This window comes from Rhinoderma darwinii, chromosome 2, assembly GCF_050947455.1.
Source record: "Rhinoderma darwinii isolate aRhiDar2 chromosome 2, aRhiDar2.hap1, whole genome shotgun sequence".
NCBI lineage: Eukaryota > Metazoa > Chordata > Amphibia > Anura > Rhinodermatidae > Rhinoderma > Rhinoderma darwinii.
In genome coordinates, this window is record NC_134688.1 from 470,795,993 (window position 1) to 470,809,927 (window position 13,935).

At 45.0% G+C, this 13,935-nt stretch overlaps 1 protein-coding gene across 1 annotated transcript in view; it reads right to left on the reverse strand.

Moving 5' to 3' along the window:
* Window positions 1-1,248: 1,248 nt before the first annotated feature.
* ILDR1 (immunoglobulin like domain containing receptor 1) overlaps window positions 1,249-13,935 on the reverse strand; it is a 39,034-nt gene continuing 26,347 nt past the window's right edge. The window contains exons 4-8 of the mRNA XM_075854658.1: window positions 9,630-9,749; window positions 7,758-7,904; window positions 7,145-7,276; window positions 3,992-4,788; window positions 1,249-2,635 (exon numbers count right to left, since the gene is read on the reverse strand). Coding sequence (XP_075710773.1) covers window positions 2,594-2,635; window positions 3,992-4,788; window positions 7,145-7,276; window positions 7,758-7,904; window positions 9,630-9,749 — 1,238 coding nt within the window. The 3' untranslated portion in view covers window positions 1,249-2,593. The remainder of the gene's footprint in view (window positions 2,636-3,991; window positions 4,789-7,144; window positions 7,277-7,757; window positions 7,905-9,629; window positions 9,750-13,935) is intronic.

Here is a 13,935-nt window from a genome sequence, read left to right on the forward strand (position 1 = left end):
TTTGTAGGGACACTTCTCTATCCCCTTCCTCTCCCCTCTCGACCCATTACCACGATGTTCCCTCCCTTGTCAGACTGCTTGATGACGAGGGATCACGGCGGAGGCTTTGGAGTGCGATTCTCTCCTGTGTGGAAAGGTTGTGAATACCACGGCCAGGCTCCTCCAGCTCTCAGTCTATCTGTTACCATCTCAACGAACAAGTCAACGTTAGTGTAGTCTCCTATGAAGGGGAGGGGGTGTTTTCTGGTTTTGGGATGTCGTTTTGAGTCCTTCACCTTCTGGGTTTGGAGCGGATTTATTCAATTCTTCTAAGGCCAAAAGACCCGGAATGTCACTTTCTTCCAACTTCCGTTCGAAAGTTTTTGTCCTTTTTGAAAAACTCTCCACTTTAATTTCCTTGCAAACAGGTTAAAGGAATTTCCAGTCCGAAAAAATTCATGGCCTATCCTCAGAATAAGCCATCAATATGTGATCGATCAGGTTCCGACTCCTGACACCCCCCACTGATCAGCGGTTTTGAAGGGGCCACAGCGCTGTGGCCCTTTCAAAACAGCTGATCAGCGGGGGTGCATGGTCAAAGGCAGGATTTTTACAGGGCAATTTTTAAGCTTATTGTTGTCAACGGTGGAGATGGCAAAATCCCCCCCCCCCCCCCATTACATGGACGGTGCAAGACATCGTTGGGGCGCTTTGGTCAGCTTGGGAGAGCCTTTCACGCTTCAAAATAAGCGGTCACCCTCTTTGGGAGGGAACTCCAGTTTTTCTTTTAAAGTTAAGAATTAAAGCTCCGTGTTTTTAATGTATTGGATGCTGTGAAAGTAAAAACAGAAAGGAATCCTATGGTTCTGTGGTAGTATGAGAGCTGTGGCCAGTTCAAACCGCTGATCGGTGGGGAGGCCTGAGAGTCGGACCCCCAGTCTTCTAATATTGATGGCCTAAGGATAGGCCATCAATTTTTAAATCCTAAAACCCCTTTAATGAGACAAGCCAATCAGCTCCATCGACAAAAAAATAAAAAAGGAAGTTATGGCCTTTGGAATGTGGCAAAGTCCCGCGGTCCTGAAGGGGTTAAACTGCAACTGGGGATGATGTCATCAGAACTGGCTGCTGGCCATAGAAATCGGAAGTGGTCAGGGGCGGTCAGGCAGAACGGGCAGAGTTAAGTATCAGCTGACGACACACTCAGCTCTGCTACATGTAGTACATAAAATAGGAGAAGTCATAAACAGCCCAAGACGGCGCAGCACATACAGTATAAAGGCTTTTATTTACACTACATCGTCTGTACATAGGCTTCAGTATCAGAGGTAAGATAGGTCAGTAAAAGGCACAATCACTATTAATATCCGGCATCATAGGGTCATAAAAATAGTACAATTAAAAAATATATATCCCGGACGAAGACCACATGTGTACACAGCTGAGCGGACGGAGCAAAGATCTGATTTTGGTTCGTAATGTACATCTACAGAAAGGGTTAAATAATTTTGCAAATACATTGCCTTACGATCTTAAGTTAGATTAGGCTGTATACTCCAGTCACATCCAGAGCTGCATTCATAATACTGCTGGTTTCCTATAAGCTCTCAGACAGGCTGCAGGACAAAACATGACTGCTGATTTCTCTTCTGCTGTATGGCATAGTGGGAGATGTAGTGTTTCCACCAGGCACTTCTAGTCCGGTATAGAAAAATCGACATCTCTGTTATGCACTGCATTATAGGAGCTCGGCTAAGGCAACTATTCGATTTTTAAATGCAGCCCTGGATGTGATTGGAGTATAGCATATGATGTAACTTAAGATCAGCTCTGCTACATCTGTACAACGTGCCCATTCTTGTCCCTGAGTCGCTATCATTGAGTCTTGGTCACAGCTGGTATCCGCATAGGTATATAAGGCCGGCTCTAATGTAAGCATGTACGCTACTTAAGAGGGGCTGTACTATCAGAAAGACCCCCCAGCGATCACCTTCCATAGCTGGAGACCACATATGTCCTCTGGACGCACGCAGCAATACATGACGGCCATTCAAGTGAACGGGCGACTATGTAATATAGGGCCACATATAGTCTGCCAGAGCAACAGGCGCTCTTTCCAAGGGCTCTAACACTCTGGGGGGGTTCCAAGTGGGGTATCCCCCTCTATGATATCCGTATGGCCTAGTAGGGCATACAGTAAGGGGGTAGTAGAAGGCACAGTGTAACATTACTTTTCCAATGAGTTGGGTTCCCTTTAAATTGCAAACGACATATCCTGGCGATCAAGTCGGAAGATCTATGGTCCATACGTCCTCCGATAAGATGTAACATTCAGCATCAGCCATTTCGAGGGGTCACCATGTTGTCTTGGCCCAGTGACACCTCTGCCATCCGCAGGGTAACCCTAGAAATGACTGCTGTCCTGTGCCGATCATCGCCAGGCAGAGAGGTAAAGGTGGCATCTGCATATGATCGTTAAGGGTCCCTATAGATAAGGAACGTCCCCTGTAATGATACGACGTGTGGTGCCCAGACTACATATTGCCATTGGAATTTGCATGGCGATGATGCCACCTCTGTGCCAGGTTTCTGTTTACGAAGTGAACCTTTTCTATTAAATGACCATGCTCCTGCCACTCCTGGAACTGCCTCTGTCCTAAAATAGAAAAAAAAAAAAAGATATTCATGAATATTCATAAACATGCAAATTATTTTAATCTCATTGGGCACCTATCATTTCAAAAATGAAATCCAACCCTCATTCAGCTGAGCTGAGCCAATCACGTCTGCCATGCTGCCCCCACTTCATGCTATTTCACTATAATACTGAGCAGGAAGCTGCAGCTGCATCCCCCTCCTCCACATTGACAAAGGCAGGATTTTTAAAGGGGTGTTTTCAAGCTTGTTGGTCAACATGGTGGAGATGGCAAAATACTGCTCTGACATTAGATGGACTGTTAGTAACCCTGGTTAACACCTAATGTTCCTGGTGGCTTGGGATGGTTCGTACAGCGGCACCTATAGTTTCAATGTATTTAATCTAAATAGAGCTCTTATACAGAAGTCTGGACCTGAACTGCTTCCCATTATACAGCCATAGTTACAGGATACAATTCAGTTTGCCTTAATCGGGGAGGTCACCGCACAAGGATTTATATTGATATCCATTGAACTCTATAATAAAAACGTATGCAGAGAGCTCCCCCTAGTGGCGGCTGAAAGAATTTCATCATTTTTATATAGGTCAGTGGTTACTTGGAGTTAAAGGGGTTATCCAGTCGCTAAAAATTGATGGCCTATCCATAGGAGAGGCCATCAATAACTGATGGATCGGGGTCTGATTCCCGGGACCTCTGCCGATCATCTGTTTTTTAGCGACTCTAAACAGTTGCATAAAATTTCAGACTGCAATCTCCATTCACTTTCAGACCCTCCCAGTAAGACATGTTGGACGTGACGTCAGAGACCCCAGGATGCTGCTGCCTTCATTAGTTCTCATGTATCAGCACAGCTTCATCCCTGTACTGCTTTCTCCTTCTACAGCCCATGAGGGATCTCTTCTCAGTGTCCTGACACGTACAATGTTACTAAAGAGCGTGTTACCCCCCCCTACACAGTGACCTACCACGTAGCTCTGTTGTCCTCCTCACATCATGACACTGCCCGTCACATACAGTCCCACCCACACTATCACCACATGACAGGTCACTGCCCCCAACAAGATCAGCACACTCCTCCCCCGCTGCTGTGTTCGAGTAAAAACGTGCAGGAATAGGATAAGGCATTTCCAACACAGATATGAACAGGATATACCATGGTGGTCCGACTGCTGGGACATCACATAACTAGAACTAAAGGGGTTGTGGCACTAGGAGGTGGTCCCATAAGTCCCATTAAGGTTTCTATAACCCCCCCCCCCTATTCAATCAGGAGAACACCTATGAGCAGTCGGACCCCCACAGACATGACTTTTCACACTAAATTCCACTGTATTGAGTCCGGAGTATCTTACCGACGACTGTCGGGCCGCAGCACTTCGCTGGTTTTTGCTTTTCCCTACAGTGACGTCTAGAGATTTGTAGCTGGGCGGTTTCTCCTCGGGCCACTCATACGACCTCGGGCATCTTTCTCTTCGGTCTCGGTGATGACTTTCGTCATCAGAACTTAGAGAGTTTCGTTCGCTTGGTGGAGAATGACTCCTCCTTCTCCGAGAGTAACGTTCGGGACTTCCTCTCCTCCTGGATCTCTGCTCTCTCTCAGGGGACCTTTGCCTGTCGGAGCTGTAGTTGGATCGACCGCGACGGTCATCATAGTCATCGGCGGGGCCGGTTCGATCGCGTCTACGAGGCGGAGAGAGATCTCTCCTTGGTCGGCCATCGCTTTGAAGATCTCTCCTGTGTCCGTGAGGCCGGTCAGTTCTCTGCCTGTCTCGCCAGTCGCTGTCAGCAGAGTAGGAGTTGTCCGGGGACCGGTTCCTCCTCCTCTCGCGATCACTTTCTAGTTGATCCCATGAATGGTGCCTTCGATGCTGGGAGGAGTTGCTGCTCCTGTGGGAGTTGACCACATGCTCCACAATGGGCGGGAGCTGAATAACCCTACGTTCTAATTCTCGTACCCCAACCCCCATCTCACTGAGGGAAGACAACATGCTGGGGTGATGGCTGGCTCCGCTGTGATGGCCGCCCCCTGATAGAGGTTGTGCCGGGTTTAGGTTTTTTATTTCTTTCTCCAGAAAACTCAGCACCTCGTTGTTGGCGGGCGGATAGTTCGGCTGCCTGGTCATTGGAAGGCTGTTCTGCTGCGAGAAGTCTACCAAATACAAACAAAAAAAATTATTACTTAACCCATTAATAACCAAGCCGGTGTGAACCTAAATGACGCAGTAAATTTTTGCGCATTTCGGCAGCCGTAACTGTTCAATTCATTCCCGATCGTGGCTGGGTGAGGGCTACCTACACATAAGTCTGTAATTCAGAACTTTTTTTTTTTTTTCAGGACGGATATTTGGTTTAAGGTAACGATGTTATATGAAATAATCGCGGCCAGTATCATTTTTTTCTAGATTTTATTTTTATTATTTTTTAGTTGTTTTTTTTTACCATTTTACATCTTCATTGTAAACATATAATGTATTGCACTAGCACACGGGTCACTATGGCGGAGGCTGTTACCAAGGCAACACAAGGTCAATTAACACTGAGTATTTCGGTGCGGATTTTGATGCAGAAACCGTATCTGAATCAGCACCAAAAAAACAGCCCAATTGCTTTCAATGGGAGGCAGAGGCGGGTTTTTTTCCACGCGGTTTTTGGCCGCTCTTTCTTTGAGCAGTTTCCACCTCTGACCTCCCATTGAAATCAATGGGAAGGAAGAAAAAAAACAGCAGCGCCCATTTGGAGTGTTTTTTACCGCAGTTTGTGCATTAGCTGCAGAGCTTAAAAAGGCATGGTGTTGCCAGAAAAACATGTTTTTTTTAAAAAAATTAAACATTTAGTGTGTGGGTGATTAAACATGGTTCAAATTTTTTTTATTTTTTTCACGAGTCAGGAAATAGTCAGGAAATATTATAAATTAATTCTAATTTATAATACTACCCATTTTTGGTCACTAGATGGAGCTAGTTCCCAAAATTGCAGCATTGCAACATTGGGTTAAAAGCCCTCGCTCTAGTGAGCTCTCAGCATCCCCCCCTCCTTTATCCTGGCTAGTGCCGGGATAAACGAGGGGTTTGAAAGGTTTAACCTCCTACACTGTGTGTCGCCATTTTTTGAGGTAACCCACAGTGTAGTAGGTTTACATACAGTAGTAAACACACACAAACACTAACATACATTGAAATGTCTTACCTGCTCCTGCCGCCGCGGCTCCCTCCGGCCCGTCCGCTCCCTTTGCTGCCGCTGTTCCATGTGCACAAGTCCGGAAGCCGCGACCGGAAGTAGTAATATTACAGTCCGGCCGCGACTTCCGGTCCACAGGAAAATGGCGCCGGACGGCGCCAATTTAGAATAGGACTGTGTGGGAGCGGCGCATGCGCAGTTCCCACACAGACGCCGTACACGGACGTGAATGGGACGGGAGCCGTTCACAGTCCCTATGGGACTGTGGCTGCCGTACTCCATGTCTGTGTGTGTCGTTAATCGACACACACAGAAATGGAACAAAAAATGGCAGCCCCCATAGGGAAGAAAAAGTGTAAAAATAAGAAAAAGTAAAACACAAACACACAAATGAATAAAAACGTTTTTATTAAAGCACTAACATCTTTAACATATAAAAAAAATTATTTGCCATGACACTGTTCCCCTTAAATATAAAACGCAGGTAAAAACCGCCGCAAAAAAACCCAAAAAACGAGAAAATAGAAGCGTCAAGCAACGCTGGCAATTCAAAATCTGCCTCAAAATGCCTTCAGGAATTTTGAGTCAGATTTTTACTGCCTGTCAAAAAACTGTACGTGAACTAGGCCTGAGTGTGGTCTAACAACAGGCTGTGCACAGACAGCCCTGGGGTCCTTTCTAGATCCCTAGGGCTGTACAAGGGTTCCACGGGGCCTGATCATGGCGATCACAGAGTTAAATGGTCGGGATTGACGGTTCCTTTTATCCCAGCCATTAGAGCGGGTGCTAGGTTGTCATTAGATAGCTGCACACCCGCTCCAGGATGGCACAGTCCTGCGGACACAGCTGCAGGACTCTTTACAATAGAGCACTCATACACTGTAACAAGCCATGCAGCTGTGCCAGGTGGACAGGCTTTCAGCTTCTGAATACATGGTAGATTAGCTGCATTTTGATTTTTGCATTGCGTCCCCCCCTTTTCTTCTGTATTTCCCGAGTTAAGATTATAAATAAATCGCACTTGACAATCCAAGTTACTGCTGGAACAGGTTAGCAAAATGGTGCCTCTACTGGCCATGGGAGGTACAGCAGAAGTCCTAGAAAGTTTTGAGATTCATTACCACAAAAATTATAAACTGCATGACTAAGTTTTATATTATTAAAGGAACACTCCATAAGAGCTGATACACTGAGTTATACCTAGTGCCAGTCCTGAGGGGGAGGAGCATGACACATTTGGATTCTCTCTTTCGGGTCCTACAATTCATTGACTGCACTAGATCGTTTTGATCGATGTGCTCCTTTAAAATATACAAGTTTGCACCCACCTCTCTGAAGTAAAGGGTTGAGCTGATAAGACGAGTGCGCAGAGTTGCGGTCGGCTCCGGCGTACATCGGTTTCTCCATCATCCACGGGACAAGGGCCTGAGCTTGCTTCATATATCGGTGACGAGCAATAGCTGCGAGAGAGGGAGAGTGAAAGTGAGGATATGGGAAGAGCACGGAAAGTACCAGAGAAATAAAGCAAGTGCAGAACCCCCTTAAAGGGCCTTGTGGGACGTATGGGAGCTTTTCCTACAAATATCTGATCCATTAAATCTACTGGTTATATAGGGGACTGTGGGAGTAACTCTGACCACAAATAGTTCACAGGATAAACAGAAGAGTAACACAGACAGTAACTGCAGCATCAGACTACATACAGGGTCTGTTTGTAGTCTGTAACCATGGAGACACATAGGCCTGCATATGACCTGCGTACACAAAACGGTAGGAGAGTTTAAATTTAGACTAAATCGCGAAGTTGCTTAATATTTTTATTTTAGGTTCGCCAAAACAAAAAAAACTAAAAAAGCTGCAAATGATGACATCTAAACACGATGTATGTGCTCTGGGAGAGAAGAGGTTAATAAGGGCAGTGAAAGTAACGTGGTACGATACCTTCTTCCGGGCAGCAGCATGTAGTTGGGCAACACGGGCATCGGACATAGCAACAGCAACAGTGAGGACAACACTGACACCAACATATAGCAACGAAGAGGAGTAGTAATAACCCCCCCAGGACGATGAACAGCACGGTGAGCCAATCTGTGGAAAAATACATCATGTAAATCCTGCGGCGACAAGTACACGGCGCATATTCAATCATCGCACTCCTGTCCGCTGACCACATGACCCCGTCAAGGCTTTGTACACCTTCGAAATAGACATTTTTATTAAAACAAAAAACAAAAAACCTATCAGTCTGTTTGGTGCAACTTTAAAAATACTTTTTATTAAAAATTATTTGTACTTTTTGAGATATAGCTGCTTTGTATCCTGTAGACAGAGCAGCTGTATAGTGCGCAAAGATCTGAATCCGTCAGGTCCGTGGCACTGACGGGTTCAGCGTCAGCGTGTTAACGATCACTTCTAAAGTTCAGAACTTAGACGGGATGGATAACAGGTGGATCCAAAACACGCAGGACCCGCTGTCACTGAACCCGTCAGTCCCGGGGACCTGACGGATTCAGGTCTCAGTGCAGGATACAGAGCAGCTGTATCTCAAAAAGTAAAAATAATTTTTAATAAAAAGTATTTTGAAAGTTGCACCAAACACCCTGATGGACATTTTTATTGAAAAAAACCACAAAAAAAAAAAAACCCACAAATTTCAAAAGGTCACCGCACAGATCACATAAACAGTGTCGCACCGACACCGCTCCACTCTTCTTGCACTGATATATTACATCCGTTCCTATACTCCAATCAAATCCAGATCTTCATTAAGGATTCTGCTGAGTTCGCACATCCCATCCCATATAGCACTTGCGCTGGTATTCGGTAAAGTCTAAATGTCTAAACAGACACCGGCAGTAACCTTATTTAACCCCTTCCCGCACAACGCTATTTGGCAGTAATATACAGCTGATGTCCCTTTAAACGACCATCCCAGCCATTTGTAAACCCTTAGATGCCCCGGTCAATAGCGACCACATAACCTAAGGGGTTTTACAGAAGGAGGCGGCTCCCTCTCTATATGTCTATCAGCGGCCCTGTAATTCGATTGGCTGCCATGTAAGCCTGAGGTCTAAAGCTGGTCATTAACATTAGATGTATGTTGGCAGGTCCGGCCGACCATCTAATATGTATGGTGGTGTCCGGGAATGTCAGATGGCAGATCTTGGGGAAGAGAAGGGTCGGGAATGTTTAAATTCAACATGTCCTACCCTTCTCTTTCCCATGCCCGATCCTTTTGTGCGTTGGTAGATAAGCTGCTGCCGGAGGAGTCTGGCAGCAGCTTTTTCCCTTCTAAAAGAAATCTCCAACAAAGCCGTACAGCAGAGCTCCAGATATCATAGTACCATCAAGAAGAATACAGAATGCAGCTCTGGATGTGACTGGAGTAGAAGTCATCAGGTAAATCATTACCAGTGCAATAAAAGTAAAAGACATCAACATTAACATTGTGTGTGGATTCATTTCTTAATATATTATTATAGCGGTTGGAGCTCCATTTTTCTGATACACAGCTCCAAATCCCCTGCACACACACAGTTATATGATAGGATTATGTTTGCCTGCTATGGAGCTCAGTGTATAAACAGTATGTAGTGAGCTCCCTCTAGTGGTGGCTGCAGGGATACAGAATTTTAGCATTTTTGTCTATGCAGGGGATTTGGCGCTGTATATTAGAAAAACCGGAGCTCCGACCAAAATAGAGAAATAAAAAGAAATTATACCCCGCAGAACGTTGGATTTAGATTGAAAAAAAACAAAATAAAAAAAACTTTAAGACAAAAGCGAAGCGAAAAACACCAGAGTTCAACTTACGCAAGACGATCAGCTTGACTTCCTTATCGGGGTCCCCGGAGGTGTCTCCTTGAGCCTCCACAGAGCAGTAATAGACGCCGTGATCCCACCACATGACTTCACTCATGACCAGGTCGGCTTCTGGACAGAACAGAGAATCCGGGTCAGATTACGGGACTGTATACCGGGCACATACGTGAGCAAAGAGCCCAGAACACGAATACTAGGGCTGGGCAATTCATAAAAAAATTCTGTGCAATTAAAGCGACGTCATCTTGCGTATTTCGGTTCTATCAATTATTTTTTCTCAGTTTAAACCGTATCTGCATCTTCAGGACACAGATAGAGTTGAATACAACGGTAGGGGACCTGCTCTACTATTCACTAAGTATCGCCGGACGCGAGGCAGTGACGTCATCGCGCCTGTCTACGCCGTGCCGCACAGACCAGAGGGATCTCCTCAATTCGTCAATGGTACGGGGTTAGGAAACTATGTATATTATTCTTATTTTTATCAGGCAATATTGGGGCTGTGTGGGGGCAGCTATCGGGGCATTATACAGCAAGGGGGCAGCTATCGGGGCATAATACTGCATAGAAGGCAGTTATGGGGGCAATACACTGTGTAGAGTGAAGTTATGGGAAGCATTACACCGTGTGGTGGGCAGTTACGGGGGCATTATGTGTGGGGGCAGTGTCAGGGGGTATATTATATACAGTAGTACACAGCAGGCTCAGGAAATAATGAATAATTCAATGGTGTAGCATGCAAATATGGGGTGTGGCATGCAAAAGGGGTGTGGCTTAAAAATCTTCATTGATCGTAATTGAGGTCACATGTTTAATTAATAGTGATTTTGATATAGGTCATAATCGCCCGGCCCTACCTAATACTAAATATCAATATAAACATGATCGCTTAAAGTTACAGGCCCAAAGCTTAAGGCTGCACTACTGAGATTCTGATGACATTATGTCGCCCTCTGGTTTCGGTCAGGTGCTGTGGAGACCTTGTGTAGAGCCAGGTCACCATCCATGCCAAGATCTACATCCTACCTGGCAGGAATAATGGCAGTAATATACATGTATGTGTATATATATATATATATATATATATATATATATATATATGGACATTGACGTATTTGGTGCATTGGATCCATACCAGGTCTCCATGACAACAAATCATACGGGGGAATGTGGTCATCAGAATCTCTCAGTAGTGATTTGCTATCATTTTCCTACATATTTCCTCTTTCAGTATCTGCTCTCGGTAGTGCAGCCTCAGGCTTTGGGCCTGTAACTTCTAGAAATCACATGTCCACACTCCATCGCCAGCATAGAGACTGCACAATCTTGCACTGTATAAAAACCAAATTTGCCTAAAAGAACTTCCACCATTCAGAAGTGTAACTTGTAAATGGTGGAATTCATGGTCCGGAATCACACGCTTCAGCCACAACACAGAGAGGTAGAACAGGGTTTAGGGGGCCCCGTTCTAGAGATAGGTGGGACCCGCATCTATCTGACATTTAGGATATAGCCTGTGGATAGGTCATAAATGTCTCTGATGGGAAAACCTCTTTAAAAGGTGCGGATAAAACCACATAGAAAAAAAAACGCATCTGAAAACTTCACGCGTCTTTACTGCGATTTGATGCGGTTCCATTTTTTACGGAAAAACAAAATCAAATTTTGGTAAAAAACACACACGGTTCTCGGATGCGGTTTTAACCTCAAATCCTGAATACACAGAGTGGATACACTGCGTAAGAGTACACAGCGTATTCGCCCTGTTGCCCGCAGGTAATTCCAGCTGAAAAACCGCATCAAATTGTGGTGCGGTTTTTCACCTAGAATGTCCGCTGTGGACATCCTGAAAAAAAAAAAAAGCTATACTTACCATGGCGACGCGTCCCTCTGAGGTCCTGACTTTCTGCAGCCCTGGGATAATGTCTCATCCCAGGAGACCGCTGCAACCTGTGATTGGCTGCAGCGATCACATTGGATGGCCTGCGGGCAACAAGACCGATACGCTGTGTACCTTTAGGGTATGTTCACACGGCCTATTTTCCGCCGTTTTTCGGGCCGTAAACGCCCTGAAAAATGGCTAAAAATATGGGAGGCTGAACGACTCCAAACATCTGCCCATTGATTTCAATGGGAAAGACAGCACTGCGTTCCGACAGGGCGGTTTTTTACGCTGCCGTTTGAAAAAAAAGCCTCGTAAAAAGAAGTGCATGTCACTTCTTGAGCCGTTTTTCATTGGGTCAATAGAAAAACAGCTCCAAAAAACGGCCGTAAAAATGCAGCAAAAAACCCTTGATGCATAGAAAACAGCTCCGTATTTTACAGCCGTTTTTTGTGAAGCGTGTGAACATAGCCTTAAAGGGAACCTGTCACTAGGTGGTATAAGTTGGACTGGTTGACTGAACTGAATAGCGCTGTCCCCATGCCTTGGATGCTGGCCAATCAGCACAAAGCAGCTTGAGGGTAGTTCACGCCCTGTTGGCTAACTACAGTAAATTAGCATAAAGGCAGCCAACAAAACAGTGGCCGTATCTCTGGAACGGGGGAGGCTAGAAAAAACAAAAACACAGTTCTGGAATCAGGGAGACCGCGCTATTCAGGTCAGTAAACCAGTTCAAATTATATGACCCAGTGACCGGTTCTCTTTAAGGTGCATTCCCAAACTAGAGCGGCAGCATGAGGATAAACCACTCCCGCATGCGGCGGCCGCACAATTATGCCAGTAACACTGTGGCATTGCCGGCAGAACCGTGCGGCAAATAACCATCAAATGTGGGCATGGTTTGGGCTGTCACAACGAGAGTATGCACCCAAAAAGGAACTCTCTTTCTTTTAGGGTGCATTTACCCGTCCACCAGGTGGCGCCTGTGAGACACAATTATCTGCCTGCGTAGGGCTGGGATCACACGTCATAATTTAAATGCGTTTTCTGCTACGAACCGTGGCAAAGAGGCGCAGTTTATACGTGATTCGCAACAAAAAAAAACATATTTAAACCCCGACGGGAGATCCCAGCCTCACACTCCATCTGATTATTAACAATGCGGCTTCCCGCAACTGCCGAGATGTCGTTAATGCCGGTAATTTAAGGACCAATCGGCCTTGTTGCCATGACTCCGGGAGTGGGAAAGATTTATAGATTTTATTTCATTAATTGCTTATTGGCCCAGATTATTAACAAGCGTAAGTGAGGATCCCTCCCCAGACGGGGTTAAACGAAGCGCAGGGCTAATGGCGACGTCTAATGAACCAAAACAAGACCTCGTTAGGAAGGAGATCAATTAGGCGTTAACGAAAAAGGAGAAAATGAACAATCCTGGGAGTCTGCGGCTCATAAAGCCTCGGGGACAGATTATCAGCGTTCCTGCCGCCAAATGTGGAGGAAGACGTCGCCATTGTGAAAGCGTGAAGTGAATCGGTCTCGTATAATGGCGCTGTTTTGGGGTACATATAATTCATTGATGAACTTTTATTAACTTTTTTCGGGGGGGGGGGTAATAGAAAGAGAAAAATGAAATTTCACCATTCTCTTTGGCGTATTCAATATTTTTTTTATTTTTCTTCGTCATATCCGCAGAGCCATAACTTTTTTCTTTTTCTCCCGATGCAGCTGTACGAGGGCTTATTTTTTCCGGGACGTCTTGCAGATTTTATTTGTACCACTTTAGGGTACACGTGACTTTGATCGCTTTTTATCAAATTTTTGGGAAGGCAGGATGAACAGAAAACAATTCTGGCATTAGTTTTTATTTTATTTTTTAATGGCTTTCATCATGCGGGTTAAATATCGTAATGGTTTTATAGCTCGTGTCGTTATGGACGTGGCGATACCAAAAATTGAAACCAAATTATTTTTTTTACAATAAGGCATTTTGTAAGGGGAAAAAAAATTGGATTTTTCATTTATTATAAACTTTATGAAACAAATTCTTATCTTTTTTTTAGTCCCACTAGGGGACTTTACTATGCGATCAGAAACTGGTCTGCGGTGCGGAGTTTTATTCCGCAGCATATCAATTGTATTTGCGTAATTGCTGTTTATTTATTGCGGGTTTTCCCCATTGAATTCAATGGGGAGGTAAAATCCCGCAACAAATATCTTAGCGCCATGAAAAGGCAAGACTGTGGCACAAGCACTCTTAATGATCGCCGTGAAAAGTCGTATGGGCGGTCATTAAAAGGGTTAAATTATACAAATTGTAGTTACCAGCAGCTACCACTAGGGGGAGCTCAGTGCATACAGTTTTATTATGGAGTATAATGTAAAATAGTATGCGACAAACCCACCCAATTGTTC